This window comes from Festucalex cinctus, chromosome 4, assembly GCF_051991245.1.
Source record: "Festucalex cinctus isolate MCC-2025b chromosome 4, RoL_Fcin_1.0, whole genome shotgun sequence".
In the NCBI taxonomy this organism is placed as follows: Eukaryota; Metazoa; Chordata; class Actinopteri; order Syngnathiformes; family Syngnathidae; genus Festucalex; species Festucalex cinctus.
In genome coordinates this window covers 25,228,793-25,255,370 of record NC_135414.1, presented here as the reverse complement: position 1 = coordinate 25,255,370, position 26,578 = coordinate 25,228,793, and the positions used below count along the sequence as shown (strand labels likewise).

The following is a 26,578-nucleotide window of genomic DNA, read 5'->3' as shown; positions in this document are numbered from 1 at the left end:
TAATTGTTATCTACCCTCCCTTTGTCTTGCTAATGAGCATAACCTCCTGTAGCATGGATGGGGACTGAGTCGATGCTTGTGGGTCATATTTGAGTGCATTTAACCTGTAAAAGTCATCCAAAAAGACAACTGAAGCCACAATGCTAGAAAAATAATAAACATTTGTTTGATCTTACTGAGCATATAAAGTTAATATTTGGCTCTAAATTTGTGTATTAAGTATACATTAGTGTAACAAATCACATTAATATCTCTGATATTTTACGTATCTCTTGTATTGTGCAGTTGGTGTACCTAATAAAGTGTCCGTCGAGCACAGGTACAGCTGAATGTGTGTTGAGCTGAAAGTGAGCCCTCTTGTGGAGGAACGCGTAAGTGCAGCCCTCTCGAGAGGAACAGCGAAAGGGAAACGTGTCTATCTTTTACTGCTTGTCACATATAATTGGTTACGAATCCCCCCCCACCACCTCAAAAGAAAAAAAGGAAAAAAAGAAAAAGAAAAAAAAAAGACTTTTTAGCTACTAATTGGTGTTGAATTCCTCCCAAATGTTGCACAACTCCATGGTGACCCATCGGAACCAAAAGGAGAGCTGCATACAGTGTTTCTTTTCGGACAACCTGTTCCTCACGACCTCACCACTGTAGAGCCTCTGTTGTCCTCCCTTCTCTCTCTCTCCTCCTCCCTCTCTCTCTCTCTCTCTCCCTCTCTTATTTCCTCTCTCTCCCCTCTCCCTGCGCACAGACAGGCGCGCTCGTTCTCAGTCTGCGCACACCTCGCGCTTGGCCAGGATCACTTTTTGGAGTCCACAGACACGGCTCTGATTGAGCCTCCTCACCAAGAGCGGAGGTCCACGCCGCTCCACCCCAGCAGCACCCGCACCCTCACCCACCCACCCACCCACAAGCCCTGTAAGAGTTACACCGTCATGCGCACAACAATTGGACGACTGTGTGAGGAGAAGTGCTTTTATTGATTTGGGGCTTTTTTTTTTGGGTTTGAATTTTGGCAGCCTGGATTGGAGCTGGTGGAAAAAAAAAAGTGTCAAAGGCACCGAGGAGATTTATTTGAAGTCGTTCAAGTGATTTTTTTTGGGGGGGTGGATTTCGAACTTTTCTCGTGGTGCAGAAGCGGCAGCGGTGGAATTTTTGGGAGAGGAGCCCGGAGGAGAGCAGCGGGAGCTGGCTGACCCACAGGACCGCACCGAGATAAGGTAGACGGACACACGTACGGCTCCCATTGAACACACACTGACCGGCCATCTACTCTTCCTCACGTATCCTTAACGATTTACGTGCAGTATGAATCTTGCCGCACTTTTGCATGAGGATTTTTTGGGGTGGAAATTCCCTGCTAGAATGTCTTCAGTGATCAAACACGCGACGTTTGGGCGTCATGCTGTGCAGCGCTATCTTTGAAACTGGCATGAATATTTTACAGTACAGTAATTAAAAAAGAAAAAAAAAAACTTTGATCATATAGTGCACTACAACTTACCGAGTCATTTCCGTTGAGGAAAAACGATTTACTCCTTCCGGTTCGTGTGGTTTTTCCAACTGACTAAGTGACAGGAAAAACTTCTTCCCTGTCACTTCACAAACATTGTTTTATAATGCTATTTTATAAACTTTATTGAGTTGAGGCACATATTTTACATTAAACAAAATCTCATGCCACACTACCAAACAAACTCTGCCTACTCTGCCTGTCACTATAGCCACTTGCGTAGATCGTTTAGCAAACGTGTCGTAAAATAAACCATGTTCATGTTCAGGCCAGTTAAGGGGATATAGTCTCCCTTTGCACATCTGATGATCATCAGCACACTGATTGGACAAAGGCTGAAATGCTCATTTTGATTGTGGTTGTGTACAGTGACAAACTACACTGCATCAAGATGTTTCTAATATTTTGGTAACCATTTTGAGCTTCAAATAAGTACAAAAACAATGAAACACTAGTTGCTGTTTTGCTCATGGGGTGGAACTGCACTGCTTAGTGGTCTCTAATGGTTAACTATAATAGGCTGAAAATAGTAGGAACAGCTCCAAATTTTGTTACATCTCTGACAAACAAAAAAGAGAGCACATTTTGAAGCTTATTTGAGGATGTTCATGTTTTTTTTTTAGACTCTTTACCAAGTGTGTGTTTGGTCAAGTGCATGACATCCCCCCCATGATTACTGCAGTCCAGCTCCGGAACTGACCCGGACCACCTGTACTTCACAAAGACGAGAGGACAGTCACGCTAAAGTGCTCCCAAATACAATGAACGTCTGATGCTCGAACATGCCTCGCTTGTAAGCTTCCTATAATCCACCATTTGTGATTGAATTACCCGCCCTATAAATTGAATGAAATGTTGTAGGTCGTGCAGTGGGAGCTTGTTCGGGAATATTACTTTCACGGCTTAAAGGTTTAGAATGGAGAAAAAAAACAATTGGCCAAAAAGGCTTACTGTACTAGTTCTTTCCTTTTTTGTGTGTGTGTGTGCGTGACAGCAATCACTCAGCTTTGAAAAGTGACAGGATGTCCTCTCTTTTTCTTTGTTTAGGTTATGACGGAGCGCAGCTGAACATGGAGCTTTTGTGGATTTTGTTGTTTTCTAGTGTCTATCCCCTCGCTCGCTGCCAAGGCGTTTACGGTAAGAAAGACATCTTTTTTGCAATTATTTGTACAGTATGGCAGCACGTCCTGTTTCCGTTTGGACTGACTCAGTAGCCATTTGTTGTTTAGTTAAGGCTGTGGAAGATGATTGCTATGGGAAATATTAATGGATTTAAGGTTCATGAGTTTTGAGGAATGAATGAGGCCCCATATCTGTTCTGCAAAGTGGCCATGTTTCATTTTGATCTGATTAGAAACACATTTTCCTCTGGGAATTAATGTAAATAAAAGTGCACTGCTTAAAATATGGCCGCTAAGACTTTTATTACCACAAAAGAAGCCACACAATGGAGTGTAACTTAATATTACAGGTGTTGTCTTTATTGTCAAAAATTAAATACTGTCAATGATAAAATCTATCCATCCATCCAGCCGTTATCTGCAATGCGTTAATTCACTACAGATGTTATCTCAAGGCACTTTACATACACAGCAAGTCGTCACGCAGAGAGAGAGAGAGATTGAATGGAAGTTAATTTAAAATTGGAAGCAGCAAGCAACAAAATCCACCAGTTTATATCCATCTCAGGGGGGCGGCCATTTTATACCACAACCAATCTTGGCTCGCCGTTCGAACATCAAACTCAGAAAACAGGTGAGCCGTGTTTCGTCGTTAACTGAGCCTTGAGCAACTGTGATGTCATTTTCAGTCAACAGCAAGTGAGAAAATGGCTGCTGCCTGAGATTTGATAAACACAGGTTGCGTTTGCTGCTTAATTCATATTCCGCAACACAATATTATTCAGAATGCTGTGTTTAGATTAGTGCGGTCACATAGAACATGTTATTGTGAAGAAAAAAAAAAATAGTTGAATTCCCTTTTAACTCATTCACTCCCATCCATTTTCACAGAAGCAACCCCGTTCGCTCCCGGCTGTTTTACTGGATTTTGACTGATTTTGCAAGGCCCACAGAATATTGTGTTCTATTGTTATGAAAGCATGGAACCTATCAAAAGATAGATTAAGATTCTTTCATCAGGAACAAAAAATATGTTTCTATCTGTTTCCGTTTTGCAGCAATTAGCATTAGAATATAGCTAAGTTTAATCAGTTTTCACAAATCTATTTAAAAATGTAAGTAATTGAGCTTTTTTTTTTACATGGCCCTGGTTGATCTCCTTTGCTCTGCTGCCACCTGCTGGCCGTTTGTGTAATAACTACCATTTCTGCAACCGTACTTTGCAGTTGAGAGGCTGCATCAAAGCCTTCTGTATGCTCTAGCATTAACCCCCCCCCCAAAAAAAAACAACAACAACAACGTATAAATACGTCTTTGGGACACTTAAAACATTAAAAAAAACATATTTACACGTGATTGGGAGCAAATGAGTTAAATACACCTGGACCATACTTAACAAAGCACAGGATTAAAACAAACTAAGATACTCTAACATCACGCATAGTTTGAACATTTAATTCAGAGCTTTTTGTGCCGTACGACTCTAGGAGATTCACTGCCGAAGAGCATATAAAGATGACATGAGATGCAGAGGAGTCTCACACTTAATTTTTTTACAAGTTGAAAATAAGTCAGCCACTGAACACCCAATCTTGACTTTGTTAAGTGAACATGCAAGCAGATGGTGATGCTGGAGTCTTCACACTTTTGAGTCTCATAACTTCACGTTCATTCCTCTTTTCACATTTTTGTTCTTATTTACGTTTGACGTTAGATGTTCCACTGGCTCATGGTATCTTTGGGGCTCCGTAATGGCACATGACTTTGACAGATGACTTTTATAGTTCAGGAACCTACCTATACGAAATGATCAACAATGGATTCCCGTAATTAGTGGTGAGTGTTAGACTGTACGATGGGGGACAACTGGCGTACGATACAGGCTCAGTTTCCTCGGCGACAGGCGGCGGTCCGGCCATGTGTTCCGCCTCAAAGCAAACACACACGAGCCGATCTGTCGCCTTGGATACGCTGACTGGGATGTTCGAGGCGTTGTGGCAGCCGTCGCAAACAAGGTCTGTTTAGTCGCGGTGGCAGAGACCGGCGTTGTCATGAGCCATCGCGGGGTAACGCTGACAATCTGTCCTATGCTGAAGCTTGTGCGCTCATGAAGAAGAAGAAGAAGATGCTTACTTCTCGACAGTTGGAACTCTTCCTGATGTCACCATCAGTAGTGAATGCTCAATAGCATTCAATGAAATTCATGTTCTAGATCTGATATACAAAGAAAGGCAAGAAAAACCGGGTAGTTGCAATAATTTTGAAAAAGATTGCTTGAATATCATAACAAGGCGCTAACTTGTGCTAACAGCTACCGCAATTGTGGGTATGTTTTGTCAGATTTCACTGAAGAAAATTATGATTCCTGTTCTGATAATAACAGTTAAAAAGCTTGAAGAAATTCAGTTGGGATCAATCCGGAATGATAAAGCGGGACACAAAGTTAGCAAAGTTACACTTCTCTGATGAAAGTTTTCTCTCCAATCTGTTTTGGGGGCCCTCTAGTGGCCAGGAGGGTCCCAAGCAGCTGCTTAGTTGGCTTATGCTTTTGGCCAGCTCTGGCTGGCAACCCTATGCCACTGCTCCTTCCTGGCTCATAGTTGAGCTCTTTTTCATTGTGGCTGTGCTGTAGTCTCCTGGGCTGTGTCACACATACACAGAGTGGGTCAAAACCAGCCTCAGTTACTTTTTGTCCATCGTGTGTCTGAGAGCCTTTTGGTCTGTGGGTGTGTGCACGGAAAAAAAAAAAGGATGAATCACAACGCGCATTGTGGGAACGACACTGGGCTGCATTGACAGGCCTCCTAAGGTCCTCTGGTGGTTGCACATTTGAGACTTTTCGTATACTAGGAAGACCATGACCGCAATCGCAAGTCACCAGGAGGAGAGGAGAATCGGAGTGGGGAAAAGAGAGCAAAAAATGTTGGCAGGCGTCGTTTTCCTCACGGCGCAATTGTTTCTCACTCGCCGCGGCGGACAGATGCGACCGCGGCGTCCGTCGGGAGGCCAAGTGTGTGAGCGTGCCTGATGGATTTCAGAGTGTGAGCTTCATTTACTGTCGTCCTCTCAGGCGGCGCCTTTGGGTGTCTCCGTCAGCCCGTGAGGACGTATGCACGTGTTCATTGTTTGTGTGTTTGTGTACGGCATACACGGCAACAGTTTGCTGGCTCAGCAGGGACTGTAGCATCAAAGTGCGCTTTCTCTTGCAGCGGCGACGTGTTGATTGTGTATCTGTCACATAATAACATTACTAAGTCACAAATGTGCTTGACGATGAAACACATTTGTTGTCAGTACGACATAACAGGACTATGTAATACATTGCCACCTGTCTGACATGATAGTTTGAGGTTCTCGGAGTGGTGGGCGGTCGGGGTCAGCAAGGGCTTCTCTGTTGGCCTACATTTGCAAACTAAATTGTAAAACAAGCGAATTAAAGGCAGAGTTAGCCATTTTAAAACGGCTAGCTAGATTTGAATATAGCTTAATTTCGCTAGTCCCTTACTCAAGTCTGACTAAAGCCACGCCCCCCTCACTTAGCCACAGCTGTAATGTTAGTGGGATGATTTATTTGTAATTGAGTTTTACGATTAGACAAAATGTCAGTTTGAAGTTGTATTCTTTGGAATGTGTAATCAAAGAGGTGCTAAATGTACCAGTCAAGTAAACTTGTTGCTAATTTTGCATGATTGAATCCTCACCTGCCTTGATGTCCCATCCCTGTTAGAAACATTTTATTGAGACACCAAAGGAACTTTATTACATGTGAAAGAAAATGCACATTTACTGAAAATCTCCACAGAGTTCCCGCCACACTTCCCCGCCTCCATATTGCATTTATGCTTTTTTTCCCTGTCCATTTAATGTGGCTAGAACATAATCCGCAGGCATTACACGCATGAAGTGACACTCACAAGTGCTAACTCTCAATTTACTGAAGGATTAGGGGAGATTCTCCAAACTTCAAGACTCTCACGCAGGAAGTGACTCTTCAACTCCTTCAACACACGTATTCACACCCAAATGCACACGCACACATGCTAATGCAGCACAAGTGTGTTACTGGGTCGCAGTGTGCGGAACAACACTCTTCACAAGGACACTAAAGCATTGATTTATTTGCAAACTGCCAGTGTCAATGGGATGCCAACTGCTGTAAGATGCTTCATTATGTGATTGTTACAAGAAATTTAATGAACCTTTTGGACCTTCAATGGCTTGCAAAAGTAATCACTTCACTTGTTCCGCATTTAGTTATGTTGCAGTCTCTTTACAAAGACGTACCCCGCAGACGAATTGTAGAAACATCCTCAAGATATTGTTTAAAATGTTTTTAATAAACTGTGAAACCATTATGGGGTACAATTTGAATGGAAACTAGACTAAGTGCAATTTCTGGAGAAATTGTGTGGGAATGCTGAAAGCTGAATGCTAAGATTTGAATGCATGTGGAATGCTATTGAAGTAAAATAACATCCTGGTTACTGGACAATGCACTTTACCAACTGTGCCAACGAGCAATATCAAACACCTTGTAACGATGATAAGTTATATGTATGGAAGTGGGCGTGTAAGTAACACTTAGAAATACTTCAATGTCTATCCTAGTGAAAATGAATGGGGAAAAGTTGATATTTAACGTTAAATTGTGCGGATACTGTAAGTACTGCGAAATGAGACGATATATATACCCCAGGAGGCGTGAATTTTTGAAGCAAGTTGAAATTTGAACAGTGAGTTGTTACATGGCAAAAAAGTGTGGAGAATAAAAATGACAATAACATATCCCACAACAAGAATTTATTCAAATTTGGAATATGGTTGCAACATAACAAAATGTAGGAAAAAGAGACAAGTTTTGAATTTACTGAACATAAAGTATTTAAGTAGCTATATAGTACCTTACTGTGGCACGTTACTCTGAGTTGACCTCGAATTAAAAATCTTTCCAGGGTTTCCTTTCCCCGCCACCGGCTCCCCTGCAAAGTTAACTCCTTGACAATCTCACAATCAGCAGTTTTTTTCTCTTGCTTCCTCTTTTCATGTCCATCGCCGCTCAGTTTGTTTGGAATGCTGAATATTGCCCTTTTCTAATAAGCATATATAATTTATCTGCGGCTCTGAGGCAGATGAGAGGAAGGAAGGGGAGACGGCGATAGGAAGAGACTGGAGCATTAAGCTTGAGATGATGCTAATCTTTACCTCCCACAACAGCACACGCAATCACTGCCATTGATTCATTCATTTTCGGAACCGCTCACCCTCATTAGGGTCACCAGCGTGCTCGAGCCTGTTTTCCGGCAGTAGGTGGTACACCCTGAACTGGTCGTCGAACTGGACAACCATTCATACGCACCATCATATCTCTATGGGCAATTTAGAGTCTTCAATAACCTACTATGTTTTTTGGAATGTGGGAGGAAAGCCATGCAGACATGGGGAGAACATGCAAAATCCGCACAGGAAAGCCAGAGCACGGATTCAAACCCACGACCTCTGCACCGTGAGGCGGTTGTGCTAACCAGTCCTCGGGCCAAACAAACATTCTTCTTCAAATTGCATCCTCTACTTGAATGTCATCTGTATTGTCAGTGCTTGTCAAGTGACATTTCCCTCTGAGGAGATCTAAATTAAAATCCTCGGAATTTAAAGAGTGCAGCTTGTTCTGTTTTCTCAAATGTCCGTAGGAAAATGCGAAACCAAAAAGGCTGAAAAAGCGCAGACAGTTGTTTGAGAGAAATTACACAACATTGCATTGTCAATGACGTCTACAAAGTGAATCTTCTTGCTCACAATATTTTTTTTTATTTCTATTTCCATTATTTTTTATTTGGGTGGAATTTCTGTGCATACTTTTCGTGGAAAATCCAACCACATTCTTGTGAACGCAAACATTTATGACAATCCACAGTGTAAGGTCAATCTGGCTCTGTTGTCAGGAAGCACTAAAAAAAAAATAAAAAATGTAAAATTGATGATTGTAGTTCAGCTGTTAACAGATGTTTGAACTGCGTCTTGTAGCGCCTTCATATCATCTGTCTTGTCTTTACCAAATAAAAACGGACAATTTTATTGTTTTTATATCTTGATCTCGATTGATAGCTATTTAGCGAGCTAGATAGCCAGATGGCTACATAGCCCTGCTCGTTGGTTCGATTGATGGTTTTATTTACTTTTACCTGCAGGGTACCCAACCATCAATACTGTCTATGCTCTCAACACAAGACATTTGCTTGTACAGCTAATGTTGTTTTTATGATGCTGAAAGCTTGGCCCTGGGTCATATTACTACTTCTATTATTTCCCATGTGGGGGAGAAAAAAAAAAAAAAAAAATACTGTATGTTTTCATACCAAATCCTATGAAACGATTCTACAGAATGGCCGGACTACTTCCCCAAGGTTAGATCTAATCTGTTGTAATGTATACCCAGAGACTTAAAACACAAGGGATGAAACAAAATGAAAAAGTGATGGGAGGAATGACTCTAGTTAGCCAAAAGCAATTTTCTGTTCTTTTATTTATTTATTTTATTTGAGTCGAAATGATTTCATTCATCAGTTGGGGATGGGAGCGCGTATAGACATCGCCTCGATTTATATTTTTCCCTCCATTGTGGCCCCTCCTAGCGCATCAGTCAGCCTCCGTCGTGTTTAAAACGTCTTTTCGCACGGTGCTTAAATGAAGCTGTTTACTCCAAAGGTGTTTTTGTCGGTAGAAGCTGTGCGATGGCTTGGCTGCCTGTTTTGGGTGCTTACTCAGCACATTGTTCACCGCTGTCATCCTTCTTTTCTTTTGTGTTCTTCCCTTTTTTGCTCTGCTCTCCTCCATGCTGTATGCCTGAGCGCATATAAAAGCCTGGCAACGTTTCTATTAACCTGCGGGTCAGCCGCAGAGCCAGAGGACTATGGCCGAAGTGATATGTTGACCATGGTTTACACTAGCCTTGCTACCCGGGGTTAAAGGATAAGAGCGTTTAGATGACGTCTTGGGAGGTGTGATTTATCACCTCTTCCACCAGTGGCAGCCTGAGGTGGGCACCCGGTAGCTGTTAAAGGTGGGCAGTGGGCGGCATGAGTATATCTTCTTGGGAAGCTGCCATCCATTCAAGTGACTAGGCACATATGGGGATACAAAAACAAGGTTTCCACTGGCTTTTAACTCATTCACTCCCAGCCATTTTCACAGAAGCAGTCCCGTTCGCTGTTTTACTGGATTTTGAATGATTTTGCAAAGCCCACAGAATATTGTGTTCAATTGCTATAAAAGAATGGAACCTATCAAAAGAAAGATTAAAGTCTCTTCTTTCATCGGGAAAAAAAAGTATGTTTCTATCTGTTTCCATTTTGCAGCAATTAGCATTAGAAGAGAGCTAAGTTTCATCAGTTTTCACAAATCTATTTAAAATTGTAAGTAATTGAGCTTTTTTTTCTAGATGGCCCTGGTTGATCTCCTTTGCTCTGCTGCCACCTGCTGGCCGTTTGTGTAATAACTACCATTTCTGCAACCGTTCTTTGCAGTTGAGAGGCTGCATCAAAGCCTTCTGTATGCTCTAGCATTAAAAAAAACAAAAAAACGTATAAATACGTCTTTGGGACACTTAGAACATAAAAAAAACGTATTTACACGTTATTGGGAGCAAATGAGTTAATTGTAGTTTATTTCTTTTAAAAGACAAAGCAGTATCTAGAATTCTACAGATTTTTGCTCAAATGTTTTTAACCTCTATGGTTAATTATAGTTTTTTTATATTAACTAATTCAAACCCCAAAACGTATAAATGAGTTTTTAATACTTTGTTGTTCAGTCCCAAAAACATATTTATATGTTTTTTAATGTTGTTGTTTTTTTTTTATGCTAGAGCATGCAGAAGGCTTTGATACAGCTTCTGACATGAAGAGGTCGTTTAAAGCAATGGTAGTTATTGCAAGAAACGGTGAGCAGGTGGCAGCAGAGTATAAGAGATCAGCCAGGGCCATTTGCAACAAGCACTTTTTGCCAGTGTTTTCAATAGGTTTGTGAATAATGATGAAACTTAGCTATATTCTAAATTCTAATGCTAATTGCTGAAAAACAAAAACGGATAAAATATACTTTTTTTTTTTTTTCCTGAGGAAAGACGAGAATCTAATCTTTTGGTAGGTTCCATGTTTTTATAGCAATAGAACAGAATATTCTGTGGACCTTGCAAAATCAGTCAAAATCCAGTAAAACAGACATGAGCGAAAGAGGTTGCTTCAGTGAAAATGTCAGGAAGTGAATGAGTTAACAACCTTTATAAGTAGACATTTTTCCCCCCCAAGAGAAATTACACAAAACTCTCAGTGACGTTGGTTACAATCTAGGGGTGTGAATTGCCTAGTACCTGACGATTCGATTTGTATCACGATTCACAGGTCACGATTAGATTCGATACCGATTAATCCCGATACGAATGGTCACGATTCGATACCGATTAATCCCGATACGAATTTATAAGTCGATTGTTGCGATTTTTTTTTCATATTTAGAAAATACTAATCAGTAAGCTTGTAGAGTGTAAGATTTATATGAAAATGTATTATTTATTTATCTGAAATTTCAGTCTTATAGAGGTTGTAATCTGTTTCATGTTTGAACAGCATTAAAATAAAAATATTAAGGCTTAATGTGCCGTTCATATAACATTCTTCCATGCTCAAGGTGTGAATCCTAAAAAAAAAAAAAAAAAAAAAAAAAAAAAAAATCGATTCTGCCGATTATTGAATCGATTCGAGAATGGCGCGATGTAGTATCGCGATATATCGCCGAATCGATTTTTTTTTAACACCCCTATTACAATCCATAGACTGCATATTTTGATGATGATTGCATGGTGTCGTTGAATTTAATTTTACAAAGTAAAGCCCTCAATTATGCTTAAAAATGGCACTCCACCTGTAAAATCCACCTTTCAAAGGCTTGAAACAAACTCTACAATTTGCATGAAGTGCAAGCGGGATTTTTTTTTGTTTTTTTTGAGCGTCTTCATCTTTTTGGATGTTGAAATGCATGAAGAAAATCCAGATTTTCATTAGGATGCATCGTGGTTGTCCATGATCCAGCATTTCCAGCTGCAGTGGAACACGCATAATCTGCTCCACAAAGATGACCTGATTTCAAAATCTTTTTTTCATTGGCTAAAACTGTCACCACAAGGCAAAATGTAAATAAACATTCATGCAAGTGTAAAAACATGTTTAATGACAGTTAACATTAAGATTTAAAAACATTTGTGTGGGGGAAAAAAAGGTAATTTGCCTTATTAATAGGTAGGGGTGTGAATTGCCTCGTACCTGACGATTCGATCCGTATCACGATTCATAGGTCACGATTCGATTCGATACCGATTAATCCCGATATGAATTTACAAGTCGATTGTTACGATTTTATTTTTTTTTTTACACAATTTAGAAAATAGCATTCAGTAAACTTGTACATGTAAGATTTGTATGAAAATTTATTATTTATTGATCTCAAAATTCAGTGTTATACCTGTGAGCCACTGTATTTAACAAATAGGTTGTAACTTTTTCATGTTAGAACAGCATTGAAATAAAATATTAAGGCTTAATGTTGCATTAATAGAACATTCTGGGTTAAGGTGTGAAAGTTTGACGTTTTGTTGAATATTTTTTCATCAAAAATGGATGTTAAAAAATCGATTCGGCTGCCTATTGAATCGATTCGAGAATTGCGTGCTGTAGTATCGCGATATATTGCCGGATCGATTTTTTTTTTAACACCCCTAACTAATAGGTCAATTGCATTCGTGCTTTTCATACAAGTGCCAATTAACGATTCAACATGGTGAATCTGGAGTCCTAATGCTAAGAAATATCAAAATATCAAGTGGACATGATTATTTTCTTATTATGTTTTTTTTTTTTGTGTGTGTGTAATTTCCATGAAATTTTAGTCGAATTCCAATTTGTTGGATCTTGGCGTTAATAGAGATGAGCATGGATGTTACCTTTGTAGCAGTTTTTGCTGGAAAGCAAAGAAGACTCTTCAATTTGGAAAGTTTTCGTAAGTTCATGATGTCATGAGACACAAAGTGCATGTCTTAATAGTGCTGCGAGCTTGTTTCTACCAATGTATGACATACATTAATTTTTAGGAAGAGTTCATGTTCACACAATTCAACAAACATGTTTGACTTTAGAACTCCTCTTTTAAGTGACAGTAATAAATACTGTATGGTGTACTTATTAAAGTGCATATTCCGAGTCAGACTGAAGGAAGTCAGAAGTCAAAGTTTGATAAGAAGTCTCTCTCTTTTGCATTGTAGCGCCAATAGAATTGTTATCGCTTTTCTTCATGTATCTCTCGCTTATTATTTCTTCTTGCTACCTTTTTCAACCTTTTGATGAACTTTATGTGACTGGTTCAGCTCGAAGACGTTTTTATTTGCTCGTGTCTTTGGGCTCAGCTTGTGGACAGCTACTAGAAGAGAATACTTATGAAAGGTTCGCACATTTGTTATTAATGCTCGCGTTAAGATTTAATTAGTCGCTATAAATCATTAGATAAGAACAGCAAGGGTGACTTCCTGCCTGCCAAACCAAAATTAGCTCTACAGCTGAGCCCCTTTGGTATTTAAAATAAGAGTACAGAATTACATTATGTAAATTTTTTTTTATAACATTGTACATCTATGATGACAATGCTTTTTTCAAACATTAAAACATTAGCCTGTTTTGAGGGGGCGGAGCTGTTTGATGCGAGTGAGCCGGCCCACAAATGATGAGAACAGATTTACTTACCATAGCAACGATAGGGGCGGAGCTCTGGGTAGCTGCGCATTGAGCAGCAAATCTAAAAGTAACGAAAGGTTGAATTTTGTTTTCCTTTTTGGAGGCAGCACTTCAAACACCAAGCCACCTAATTGCTCTTGCCAATTAGTGTGTAGATCATAAATGGGGTGTGCAGCGGACACATCAGCAAACACAATTACACAACCTCGTGTCCCAACTGCAATTTCAAGAAGCAATCAAGCAGGTGCCGCTCATCAGAAGCTAATGCTGTTGGCTAAGGGAATTGGGAATGCAGCTCTGCTTACCTTGCGGCTATAACATCAATGTTGTCCTTCGAGTAGCAGCGCTTGTGTGTTTTTTGCTTGATTGTGCCTCTGCAGGATTGCGTTTCAGACTGGCCATTGCTTGAAAGTGGCTTTTGATCTTCAGCCAGCCTATCCTCCAGTCATGGGTGGTTTATATGCAAATTAGCATCAGTGTTGCAAACAATTCAAATGTTAATTTCCCACAAAATCTCCCCTTTATAGTTGGCCAGAACAGTAACCGAAGAGTTTTATGACGTTGACGGTTAAATGATTTCTATTCCAATTATTGACAAGAACTTGCTCTTGCAAACTTGTGTGTGTGCGTTGTGGGTGGCGTGCCTGGAGCGGCGAGGGCGGGGAGCATTTGGCATGTGACTTATTCATGAAGATGACAGGATGCTTGTGAACAGCGGCGAGAACACGATTCACATCAGAGCGCCCGCCTCCTCCCGCACGTCTCTCCCGCTGTCACTCTCGTTCTTCTTCACGTCCTTCACGTTCGGTCTCCTCGTCTGCTTTGTCTTCTCTTCTCCTCCGCGCTCACCTCACTTTGATGACACCTTTCTGGGCGAACCGAATCAGTCAGGTCCAGCAGTAATTGGACAGTGCGTTACTTTTTTTTTTTTTTTGTGTGTGGACTTTTTGATTTACAGCCATGGCTATAAATAAACCCTCCCATCGTTGTGTTCCAAACTAATTGGACTGTTGACTGACAGTCATGTTCTTCCCTCCTTATTTCATGACAAATTAAGCGCATTAAAAATCTGGCGCTGAGTTCTTTAGTTGTTCGGATTTGATATCTGCCATGATGCTGGTTCTGAAATGGACAAAAGTATTGGGACAACTGGCCAATATAAAATTTTGAATTATCCAGTTCTACTAATCCAAGCATGCCTTCATAAACAGAAAATGTCCTTACCTAAAGTGTTTCCAGAATCTTGGGAGAATAGAATTGGGCAAAAAGTCATCATAAGATGCGAAAAAATTAAGATTCAGGGCTTTAGTTTTGCTCGGCATGTAAACGGGGACATCTTCATATGTGAGCCTGGGCAGGTGTAGTTTAGCATGTTTGCTAATTTGGTAACACTTAGGTACACCTCGATTGGTGTTCCATTGTATTCTATTGCAGGTCCCCGGTACCAGCCGCATAGGTGAACTAGGCGGTCGCTTAGGGTGCCATCCAGTAATGCCAAATTGCAGGGCAAATGAATAAAATAAATAAATTAAAAAAAAATAAATAAATAAAAAATTCCCAAAAAAACATTTCTAATTAAAGGTCCAAGTCTATAAAAATAAACATGAAAATAGCGTTAGCTTCTTAGCTTGCTTGCAACTTGTTTTCTCCGCCATGACATCCATGCTACTCTACGCACCAGAACAAGGCAACGCTTCTGGCTTTAAAATAAAGCAGTCAGTCCAGTCCAGATACCTGCAAATAGATTGGCATAAATCATTGTTTCACATAACCACATTAATTGTGCGCTGGTTTAATGTAAACTAATATAGAGTAATGGCACACATTTTTTTTATTGTATTTTTTATTTGTAGTTGGCTGTCAAACTTGTTATTGTGTGATGTGCTATTAAATATCTATCTATCTATATTTATTTATTTATTTATTTGTTTTGTTTTTGTGGCGCGGGACAATCTGTATGTTCGGTAGGGCACCAAATCACTTGGCAATCACATCTGGCAATTTGGTGATAAAATGTAGACTACATTTTAAACTAGCTAAGAGCAGGTCTAAGTTGTGGCGCAGGTAGCGTAACATGATTCTGGTGGATTTGACTGAGGCACAGACAGATTCTGAGCTCCACAAAGGTGTGTGGTGCATATGATAACCGTGTAGAACAATCCCGCTGAATGTTTGTGTAAATCAAGGCAGAAGGTCAACTTTGCATAATCTGCAAGTAGAGATCTTCTTGTGGTTACTTTTTTGCACGCGCTACCCTTGCTTCTACATGTAACGTGCGTCTCTCTCTGCACTGAATTTAAAGGGAGTGAGTGGAGCCGCTTCGATTGGCCGGGAGTCTGTTGGATTCCCTCCCACTAGTTTTCTAGTCTAGAAAATTGCCAAAAGAAAGACGATTCCACCCATGTGTAGACTTTATTCGGGTACGAAAATAGGGTCCTCAGACTTAGAGGTAGGGATGTTCGATACCACTCAGACCCTCAGTACTCACCGATACCGATACCAACTGCCGATACCATTAGTACATTTTGACAAATAAAAAAAAATCACTAAAAGATATTTTTAAACAAATATATTTCCTTTAATTTTGACAAAAAAAACAAAACAACAACAACAAAAAAAACAGCACAGTCACTCTTCAATAGTCTTAACACTCAAAATAAAACACAAAAATGCTCTTTCAGTTTAAGATTCACAATTTTGAAGTATTTCCAAACCGGTGAAGTTTTGGTGAAAAACTACTGCAAGCTAGCGCCAGTTACAGGCAAGGAGGACTCACTTAACGTCTTCCCCCTCTGCCATCGGTCGCTTGTACTCGTCTGCGTCACGAGTACTCGAGTACTTGAAAAAAGGCTGGTATCGGCCCGATACCGATACCTGGTATCGGTACTCGCACATCCCTACTTAGAGGTGTCTAATCTGATCCCTGGTTGTTTACTTATGTGAATAAAAGTCCAACAATTAACCAAGCACAACTGTTAAAAACAAATAAATAATCACTCTTTGGTTGTGGTACATGTGTGAGACTATCACATACTGTATGGCATTAGAGAATGAGAAATAATATTGTTTGCTGCCACTGGCAGTGTAGTGGCTAGCAATACCCGATTGACTGCCGGAACCCATAATTCCATCAAGAAGGGCATCTGACATTAAAAACTGTGCCAACCAATTCAAGTGAGTGACTTGCTATGGTAACCCCCCCTGATGGGCCAAAAAGGAAAGTCACCCCAACTGCTGTTTTATGGTGTATCATCTCCCTTCGAGTTTGCTACCCCTGTTCATTTCCGCCAACAGTGACTTGAAAAGTTCACCGCAGCAGCAGCCTGTTAAAACCACAAATCTGTGCAACAAAAAACAACCTCAGTGTGCTCCTGGCTCCATCTAAACTTAGTGACAGCAGGGAGGCATCATCGCCGCGAATGTACCTCGTGTGCCGACACACGTCTGGCCTCAATAATTCAGCCTTTCTCACTTTCCCGCCGCCGCACACCCTTTCCTCACCCATGACGCTTTTAGTGGAAAAAGAAAATCTTTTTCTCAGTTTGAGATTTTAGCTCTCCGAGCTCACACTTTGCCATCTTTTTTTTTTTTTTTTTCTTCCCATACATCTCAACATCTCACTCATATAGTGATGATGTTTGTTCGCAATGTTTCAGTGAATTTTCACTTCTCATCCTGCTCTGCTTCAGTTTACCCAAGTAGGACAACTTTCACATGTCAAGAAAAAGGCGTACGAATGCTGCTTGACATGCTTGAAGAATCATATTGTGGATGTTTTAAGGCTTGAATTTTGAGTAAAGTAGTTTAAAAGTGCTTTGCAAGGTTTAAATCAGGGATCTTAAATGCTGGAGGGGGCCACAATTTTTCATCAGTGAGGGGGGCCACATGCGACCGCACACTTCCAAACTAGATGACAGAAATTCTATTTTTCATATGGACAAAATACGAGTATGTGGGAAATATGTGCTCTTAAGATATTTAATTTTTGATAGTACATTTCACTATGTATAAGCAAACAACAGAAAAACCACATACTGTATTTATTTTCTAGTGCAAAGGGCTCTCTTGTATAAAAATTACCATTCAGGACGGCACATAACTGTTGAACAAGAAAGCAACATTAAGTGCAAGTTTTGTGCGCAATTTTTCCACAAAAATCAACTCACTCAATTTTAATATTATAGAGGTCCCGTGTTTTCCCCCCATATCATTACAAATCCGAGGAAAAAATGAAAAAAAAAAAAAAAATAGGCGTACTCACGTTATATTATATGGCAGTACAAAACTCTCACAACTAAGCAATTTCTGCCATCTAGTGGTGATTGGTAACATTACAACTTAAAAACTACACTTGAGCCTGTCATATGTGCAGTTCGACATCCAGGGATGGATTCGCATATTCGTGGATTTCTTTTTTCCAAAATTTTTCACATTTTGGATTTTTCATTGTATTTTTTCCTCTGGATTTTATTGTGCTGTTTATCTTCTGTTGTTTGTGGAGAACATATATTGAATGTTCATTTGCATATTTTGAAGATTTTTTTTTCAATTTGTACAAAAACATTTTATTTATTTATTTATTTAAATTAATCAAGGGCTGGTTGTGGGCCGGCCACCAGTTGCCCATCCTTGGTCTTAATACACATATTTATACGCGTAGATATGTTGAATTTACATGGTCCAAGCCCACATGCCCAATAATCACTTAACACTGTTTTCATGGCAATTTGTGGTAGTGGGCTCTGTTGCCCCACTTCGGAGAAAAAAGACAAGTGTGGGCAAGAACACAGTCAATATAAAATATACCGTATTTTCCGCACTATAAGGCGCACCGCATTATAAGGCGCAACTTCAATGAATGACATATTTTAAAACCTTTTCCATATATAAAGGCGCTACAATAGAGGCTAGGGTTACGTTATGTATCCATTAGATGGTGCTGCGCAAAAGGGAATGTCAACAAAACAGTCAAATAGGTCAGTCAAACTTTAACTCTTTTACTGCCACACGTTATGAAAAAAAAAGAAAAAAGAAATCCAACCCCTGCACAGTGCCATTTCGCTGATTACATTTCATTGTAATTCCATACACCAGCAGCCCATTGAAAAGAGACACAATGCTGCCATCTGCTGCATTTAGACGTTGCTCCGTCCATTGACGAAAAAATAAAAAAACAAAACAAAACGTAGATGACGTCATTTCACATTTATGGCAGCATACGTCGTGATTTTACTAATCGTTATTAAACGTTTTTGGCAGTCAAAGAGTTAATAGATTACAAACCAGCTTTCTGTCAACTTCATTCACCCCCAAAATGAATAAACAGCTGTTTTATTATTTTCTCTGAGGTAAACTATTATTATTAGCTAGCGATCCAAGATGGCGGGATCTTCTGCCAATCGTGCAGGGTCACCGATAGCGTATTGACAGCGAGACCTGTTGCGGCTCAATATTGATCCATATATAAGGCGCACTGGATTATAAGGCGCATGGTCAGCTTTTGAAAAAGTTGAAGGATTTTAGGTGCGCCTTAAAGTGCGGAAATTACGGTAAACAAATGCATATTATTGAGGAAGAAGGATATCCAGCCGTTTATCACCATAACGCCATTTGTTGCTTGACCATGCCATGAACAACGTGATAAGAAAACCACCATTAGCTCTTTCAATGCACTCATCTCCAAATGAAATGTTTCTTGATGCTGTTTTTTTTTTTTTTTTTTTTCCAAAGTTCCAAAAAGCCACAGAGAAAAACTTTGATGCTGACTGAATTGAGGTCTTTCCTCTCCGACATTTTCATGCGAATTTAGAAGTGTTTACCCCCACAAATGTTAGTCAGATTCCGACTTGTACAACCTCAGGGGTTCTTCACTTTAAGAGGTTTTCACTTAAGTTGAAAAGTGCTCGAATTTGGAGCATGAACCCTTAAGAAACCGTTTCCCATCATCTCTGTCCTCTTTAAACTCCTCAACAGTCCTCTTTCCCTTTCCTTAACACTACAGATAAATGTTGTCCATTCTCATCTTTCCCAACCCTTCTCAGTATGATGCCTCCTCGCTCTTCGGCAACATTTACTTTTTCCCGCGGCCGCTATCTGTCTCCTCGCTGTCAAGTCCTCGCTATCATCCGCCGATTGATTCAGCGGCGAGCATCCACCCACCTCGCCACTTAGTTCGTATATAGGATGAGGGGCCCAATTGTGGCTGAAATCTGCAGACAGCCGTTGGGAAGCAGAAACCGGAGGGTTGACACGGGAAAACAAGCGAGGCAACAACAGCGAGGAGCCGCTCAAATAAGGGTGGGTGGGAAAGTTAAATAATGAGGAAGTGCGCTCCAACCAGCAGCACTCAAAACAAACCGAAAGGCAGACGATACAGTTTGGTTACTTGGCCAGTAGAGGGCGCTTTGTGATGTTTTTCAACATGACACTTTGAAGCGTATTTCCTCATTCTAATGGCCAATCCAAACTCGTTACAATCAGTCACTTATGTTCCAGTTTTATGGATTCTTATAATGGATTCTTTGTTAAATTTGCCAGTCTAAATCTCACTCATCTTTTGAATTGCAAGGTCAAAACACAATTATTGCGCTTCATGTTTACTCATCTTTGGCCACGATCGGCTTGCTCAACCAAATATGGGCGCTTTAATAAATGTGCATCAACGATTGCATGTTTAAGGGTAGATTAAATTGGCAAACATGAGATGACCCCGTCTTGTTGTTTGTCAAATCATTTGCATTGAGTCAATCTGGGGATGTTTGCAGAAATAGATTGGATGTGACTCAGACGCAGGGACAATTTTCATTCACTGAAATGTATCTTAGAATATACAGTTACATATACATGCAGTGAAAATTCTCCATGGAAACAAACCATTCTGTAGGGCTGATTGACTTCTAAGGTTTTTTAAATCTTTTTTTCTGTAACATAACATGTACTGGTAAATGATTCACCCCCCCAGGCTCACACTGTAAAATCATAAAAACCTTTATTACTCCTACAGGCAAGTTTTAGCAAACATTTGAATAATTCTTCATACTCATGTAACAATAAATTAAGCACAATAAATGAAGGTGTTGGTACTGAAAACGGAACTGTTAATTGTTTCTGGAGTGATACTGTTTTTGTTTTTTTGTTTTTTTTAGCAGAGTAATCCTCTCTGGAGATTTCAATGATAATCATTTAATCGTCATGATGTGATTAGCTACATGCTATTTGCTTTAGCATCTCTGGGTAAATGTATTTGATTATGTTGAATATATTTAACCAGTAGTTTTGGTCATATCTTCCTGACTACCAGCAATTCAAATTTGTCCTCTGTAGTGGACCTTTTTTAAACCTGAATATCTCCCACCCACTGCATATGATTGAATTACCACTCTTGTGCTCTATAGAGGACATTTAGCGCTTTCCAATGACACCAAATGTGTAGGTGTGGGGCTTTGCTACCTTTGATTGCATCATAAAAGAAAATGGCTTCCCTCAGTGCAAGCACTTTTTAGGGAAGAGGAAAAGTAAGTGTATAACACTTTTTATTGAACAAATTTAGGCTTTAAATGTTGTTAGCATGTTTTCTACAAGACTCTTAAGAACACGTTAAAGTTTTGCGCCTAGCATTTAAGTTTAAAAAAATGTCCTCTGTAGTGGACACATCATAGCTTAAAAATAATAACTTTTTTTTTTTTTTTCAAAAAAACAATTTCTTTTGCAGTATTCCAGTTCTTCACAAAGGGAATATTTAAAAGTAAACATGATTGGACAATATTTTTTTCCTGGTCGTCAGGAGGATGTTGTTATGAGCAGTTAGACATGTTCTTAAATTAATCATTTTAAATACGTATTGGCTTATATAATCCTTATGTCTCGTGAATTTTTTGCTGACATTTAATAATGGTCTTATTTGGTATTTTGGTGGTTCAACTTTTGAGTTTTGATCAATACAAGCCAGTGATTTGATATTCAGTGAACATTTTTGCAACCACACAGATTTGTAATTTTCATTTGCCGTCTAGTCCAGCTCAGCGTGAGCCTTTCCGCTTTTATTTTTACTGATACTTCCCACTGCTTTAACAATCTCTTCCATCCTAGCCAAATAAGTTAATTTGGTCCTATGGCTCTTTGTCCATGGGGGTCCGCAGAGGCTCCATTGTAAATCATTCCATGAGTTGATGAAAGTCACAGCAGAATGAGAAACATTTGTACTTCATGTTGTGCTAATAGTGGTTGTCATGTGGGCTCAAATGGATGTAAATAAAAATCATATAATGGGGAAAAACTAAGCGTTGAATGAACAGTCTGTACTCTGCTGACCTTAACTAGCAGGTGTGGAAAAACTGAAAAAAAAATAAATAAATCGTGCGTTAACATGAGAAGTATAAAAATAAAACTGTCCGAGTTTATACCTGCCGCACCACATTTCCACCTTTTAGTAGAAAAGTGCCATTCAGTTAGTGTGACAGGGATCTCGCTTATGACATGGAGGAGGAAAGGTGCTCAGCAGGACGGAAAGCTCAAATTACAAGCAGACAAAGGCGCGGCGAGAGCGACATTGCAAAGGGCATCCGCAGAAGCTAAAAGAAGAAATACTTCTCCGGAGACTGCGAGACACATCGACAGGAGGCTCCCCGAATGAAAACGAAACAGGAGCAATGAGTCAGTGTGATGAAAGAAAGAATGAGGCTACTTTGGCTGGGGAAAAGTATTTTTAAACATTGATGCATCTTTTGTTTAGTCTACCAATTGTTCACGCAACACAACAGTGTCAAGAACCGTTACAAACAAAGTGGCATAAAAATAAACCTTTCATTAGAAAGGAATTTAACACATTCAGTCAAATGATTGAAGTAAAATGTTTGATGTTCTTTTTTCCCCCTCAAATATATAGCTTTACTGAACCAATCATATATTTAACATCTCATGAAATTGGTGAGAAATTCCGTTCCTCATCATCACCACTTGTTGCTAGGCAGAATTACATTCCGGTTCCCTTGCCAGTAATTGAATGAATATGTAATAAAAGCTCAGTGTTTTTTTTTTTCCATTTTGCTCTGCTGCTCCACATAGTAAACAAAGAACGGGGAAAGTCAGCACAACAGGAACCACATTTACATTTATTTATACAGATTTATTGAATCACAACTGTGTATTATAGAGAAGTGTGGAACTGCCATTGTGGAGTGTAAAATGTTTAAATATATTTACAAGTACTTTAAGCATAATTTTAGGCTAAATGCTAAAAAAAAATGATAATCCCATAATGCCACGGAGTATTGACTTGATGTCCGCAGTGGACGATTTCCGTTCTGCATTTTCCCTTCATTTTGCCACTGGGTATACACATGCTACATTCTTAGCATTTGGCCTTACAAGTGCATGTTAGCGTACTTGCAAATACATAAAGTATTACATATTAAGTGGAAAATTGATACTTTTCCACTGGCAAATTCAGGTAGGATGACCAGGTGTTTCATTAGGTACTAAACCGCTGCTGGTCACTCATTGGTCAAGTGACTGAAAATAAACATACTGTATGCTAACATAGTGTAGCCTATGCTAACTTAAATTAGTCCGTATTAGCTTAGGATGTTGCACTTAAAAAAAACTTGACATCGCGCAGTTTTCTTGCTCCATCTTGAACGAAATGACCTCTTGGTAATACTAGTACAGTCACAAGCAAACTAATAAATACAGAAGACCCTCACAAATTGTTTTAGTTTGCGTGTCTACATCTGACTGCCGCGTTTAATGTGTTGTGGTTTTCGCAGTTTCTGGTGGTACAAGTTTGATCATTTGTCCAGGTTATTCTTTACGTTTTCTACAATTCCTTACTAAAGTCATTGCGGTGTGACATCAGCAACTGAAGCATTCGGAGTGACAGTGGTCATGCAGAGTGAAAAGTTTCAACATTTGGCTCATCTCAAGCTGGCTGTCCACATCTCTTCCTGATCTCCGCTGTGCCTGCGGAGCCTTCTCTCAATGTGTTGTCTAATTGGATGGCACGCTGCCACTCTCAATGTCGCACCTGTTCGGACAACAGTGGCTACTACGAGCTGACGCGGACGGGGCCCACTTTGTCACCCTCCAACCATTTCCTGCTTCTCTTCCTTTTTTGTCCTACTATTAAAAGTCCTCATCTATCTTCCGCTTCATTCTTTATTGTTCTGTCTTTTTTATCCTTTCTTCCTCTGCTTCTCTATTCCCGCCCGCAGCACGCTGCAATGCAAACAACCTGTTCGGAGGGGAAAGTGAATTATTGAAGGCGCCGCTGTCATTCCCCGGGTGCAGAAGTGGGCCGGGGAGAGGAAGTCGGCAGAGGAGGAGGATGGCGGTTGAGGCAACGAATTGAGAGTTTTGAAAGGACGGAATTGCAGGGCTAATCGACGGGACGTAATTGTGTTTACATACACTTTAGGCGGCTGGGATATGGAGTAGCTGATGTCGTGTTAATCAATATGAACGAGGCAAGATAAGCAGAACATTTCTGTAAAGTTCACATGAGGAGGTTGGCTGGTCAGTAAGTCATCTATTATCCATTCAGCTGCCTCGTAGGGGAGACTGCTCAAGTCAGAATTTAGTAGGATTTCATATAAAATGTATGTAATTAATATAAATTAGTTACTACTAATTTAAATACGAATACAGTGTTCGCCTACAATTTTCAGGAGAAAGGGACCGAGACCTGCCGCAAAAAGTGAAAATCAGCAAATAAATGACACACCCCAAAATAGACGACTATATCCAGTCTACACAGAGTAACATGCCACACCCACTGTTTGTTAAGATATTGCTGGTGTGTCCAAAAGGAGACCAAAAATATTCTTGGCAGTACGAGGATTCTTCCTGACTGCAGTGATAAACATTGGGGGGAGGAATGGAGGATGTTTTCCATTTGATTTTTATGGCTTGGAGGTGTTTTTCATCGGCATATTTACAGAAATCACGTATCGTCCTCTGTGATGGACCGCACTGCGTTCCAGTTCAGGTTACATTGTCCTCATGTTTTACGCTACGTCAAGCACGCTGTTAAGTTAGCGGAAATATTTTGTCATGTGCTGGAGTCGAATCCCAAAGCGCAGACACAAATTCAGTTTTAACTATTTATTCACATCGAAAGGCGAGAAACAGCGAAAGCTGCACAGATGAACAGGAAGTAATAATCCGGCAAATCACACACAATTGTCAGACTGCTCCTCCAGACAGTGAATCAATCTGATTGGCTGTAGCAAGGACTAAAGAACGACATCACATACTGTAGGTCCAGACATCACCTCAAGGATTCAAGCTTGACATCACATAGCCTAAAACTAGTTGAAACTAGATGATGGTTACATCAGTTCAAAACAGACACTTTTGCTGCACGGGTCACAAAAGCGCCTTTACGGTTTGCAGTATCTTGACTTTTGTTGTGAATAATGTATGCTTACTTATTTCATAACTCCTCCTTCAGACTTGGCAGAGCGCCTTCATGCCATTTTTCTTAACGGGTACACTTTCACTTTAATAGAGGTAACGATGTGAATACAAACTTGTTCTTTGGAATGGGAATTTATTGTAATGCAGACCAGAGTCTTTCCACCTGGGCGGAGGTCTGTGCTTCACTGACTGCCTTTCATGTATCATAAGTGGAAGGAATATTAACGACGTCATTTCATGTGAAAAGAGACATGCATTTTTTTTCTTCACAAAGCACTGTGACAATTGTCTTGATGCCATGCCAGTGGCATGCTTTTCATCAGTGTACCCCATGCGAAGGGCTACAATTTGATACACATCTCACACTCCTGTTACATCCTGTTACAATAATTAGAACCATATATACATAATTTGAACTTTTGCTTAGTTGGTTGGAAGGCATGTATTATAGGCAGGCATGTTTAAAAGACAAAAGACATGGTGACCAACTTGTTTACATTAATGGACCGTGTCGTTTTGTCATAAAACATTAACAGATTGTAATTAAAACTTATTGACACATTAAAAATGCATATGACAATGCATTTGCCATGTTGTTTAAGCACCCATCTCATTAGGAGATGCCGACACATGCAAAAGCATTAACATCTCTATTTCATTGACAGAAGTAGAAGGACAGTACACCAGACACAGTAGAAGAAGTTAACCAAAATATCTTGTCATGACTTTAAAATGTACATGAATGTTATACCAAAAGTGTGGACTTCTAAAATTTTTTTTTTTGTCTGTTTGGTTTACATGCGTTTGATCCATTCTATAGTCATAGATTTTCTAGCATTATGCAAGAATGCTACAGGTGCTCCGCATCCTTTTTTTTTTTTTCCACTTTAAACCATCTTACGTCATTATATATATATCTCAATCCCAAAAACATGTAAACACATTTTTTTTAATACTTTGTCCATCACTCCCAAAAACGTGTTTACACGTTTTTCATGGTTATTTATTTATTTATTTATTCATTTATTTTATTTTATTTTATTTTTTTATGCAAGAGCATACAGAAGGCTTTGATGCAGTTTCTTGACATGGAGAGGTGGCTTAAAGCAATGGTAGTTATTTAAAAAAAAAACTGCCAGCAGATGGCAGCAGAGTATAAGAGAGCAACAAGGACCTCCTTGTTGCAACAAGCTCTTTTTGGCAGTGTTTTCACCTGGAATGTAATATTGATGAAACTTGGCTATATACTAATGCTAATTGCAGCAAACGGAAACAGATACAAATATACTTTTTTTTCCTGACGAAAGAAGAGACTCTAATCTTTCTTTTGGTAACTTCCTTGTTTTATAGCAATAGAACACATTATTCTGTGGGCCTTACAAAATCCGTGAAAATCCAGTAAAACAGCCGGGAGCAAAGGGAGTTGCTGCAGTGAAAATGGCTGGGAGTGAATGAGTTAAAATCCATTCTCCAACATTTAGGAAATCACAATGTCCTGCCACTGGTGAGCTATTTTTAGAATAGAACGTGTCCAAGTACATGAAACACCGATGACACAATTGACTTACTTTACTATATAGCCGCGACTTTGGCACCATCTTGTTTTACAAAAAGAGAAAATAGGGTAGTTTTTACGTGAATAATTGATAAGCTACATAGAAAAAATAACACCACTACTGAATAGCGGATATCGACTACTGTGTTGTTCTTGAAAATGAAGTTAGACAAGAATTATAGAGCTGACAAGATGTTCAAAATGTTTCACT

General features: G+C 39.7%; 1 protein-coding gene across 3 annotated transcripts in view; it reads left to right on the top strand.

Annotated features, from left to right (window-relative positions):
• Window positions 1–727: 727 nt before the first annotated feature.
• The window catches only part of mdga1 (MAM domain containing glycosylphosphatidylinositol anchor 1), a 176,479-nt gene continuing 150,628 nt past the window's right edge, over window positions 728–26,578 (top strand). For 2 of the 3 annotated variants that reach the window (XM_077519861.1, XM_077519859.1), the window contains exons 1-2: window positions 729–1,211; window positions 2,552–2,641. In XM_077519861.1, coding sequence (XP_077375987.1) covers window positions 2,575–2,641 — 67 coding nt within the window. In that variant the 5' untranslated portion in view covers window positions 729–1,211; window positions 2,552–2,574. Of the gene's footprint in view, window positions 1,212–2,127; window positions 2,298–2,551; window positions 2,642–26,578 lie in introns of all 3 variants that reach the window. The other variant, XM_077519860.1, reaches the window with a different exon arrangement.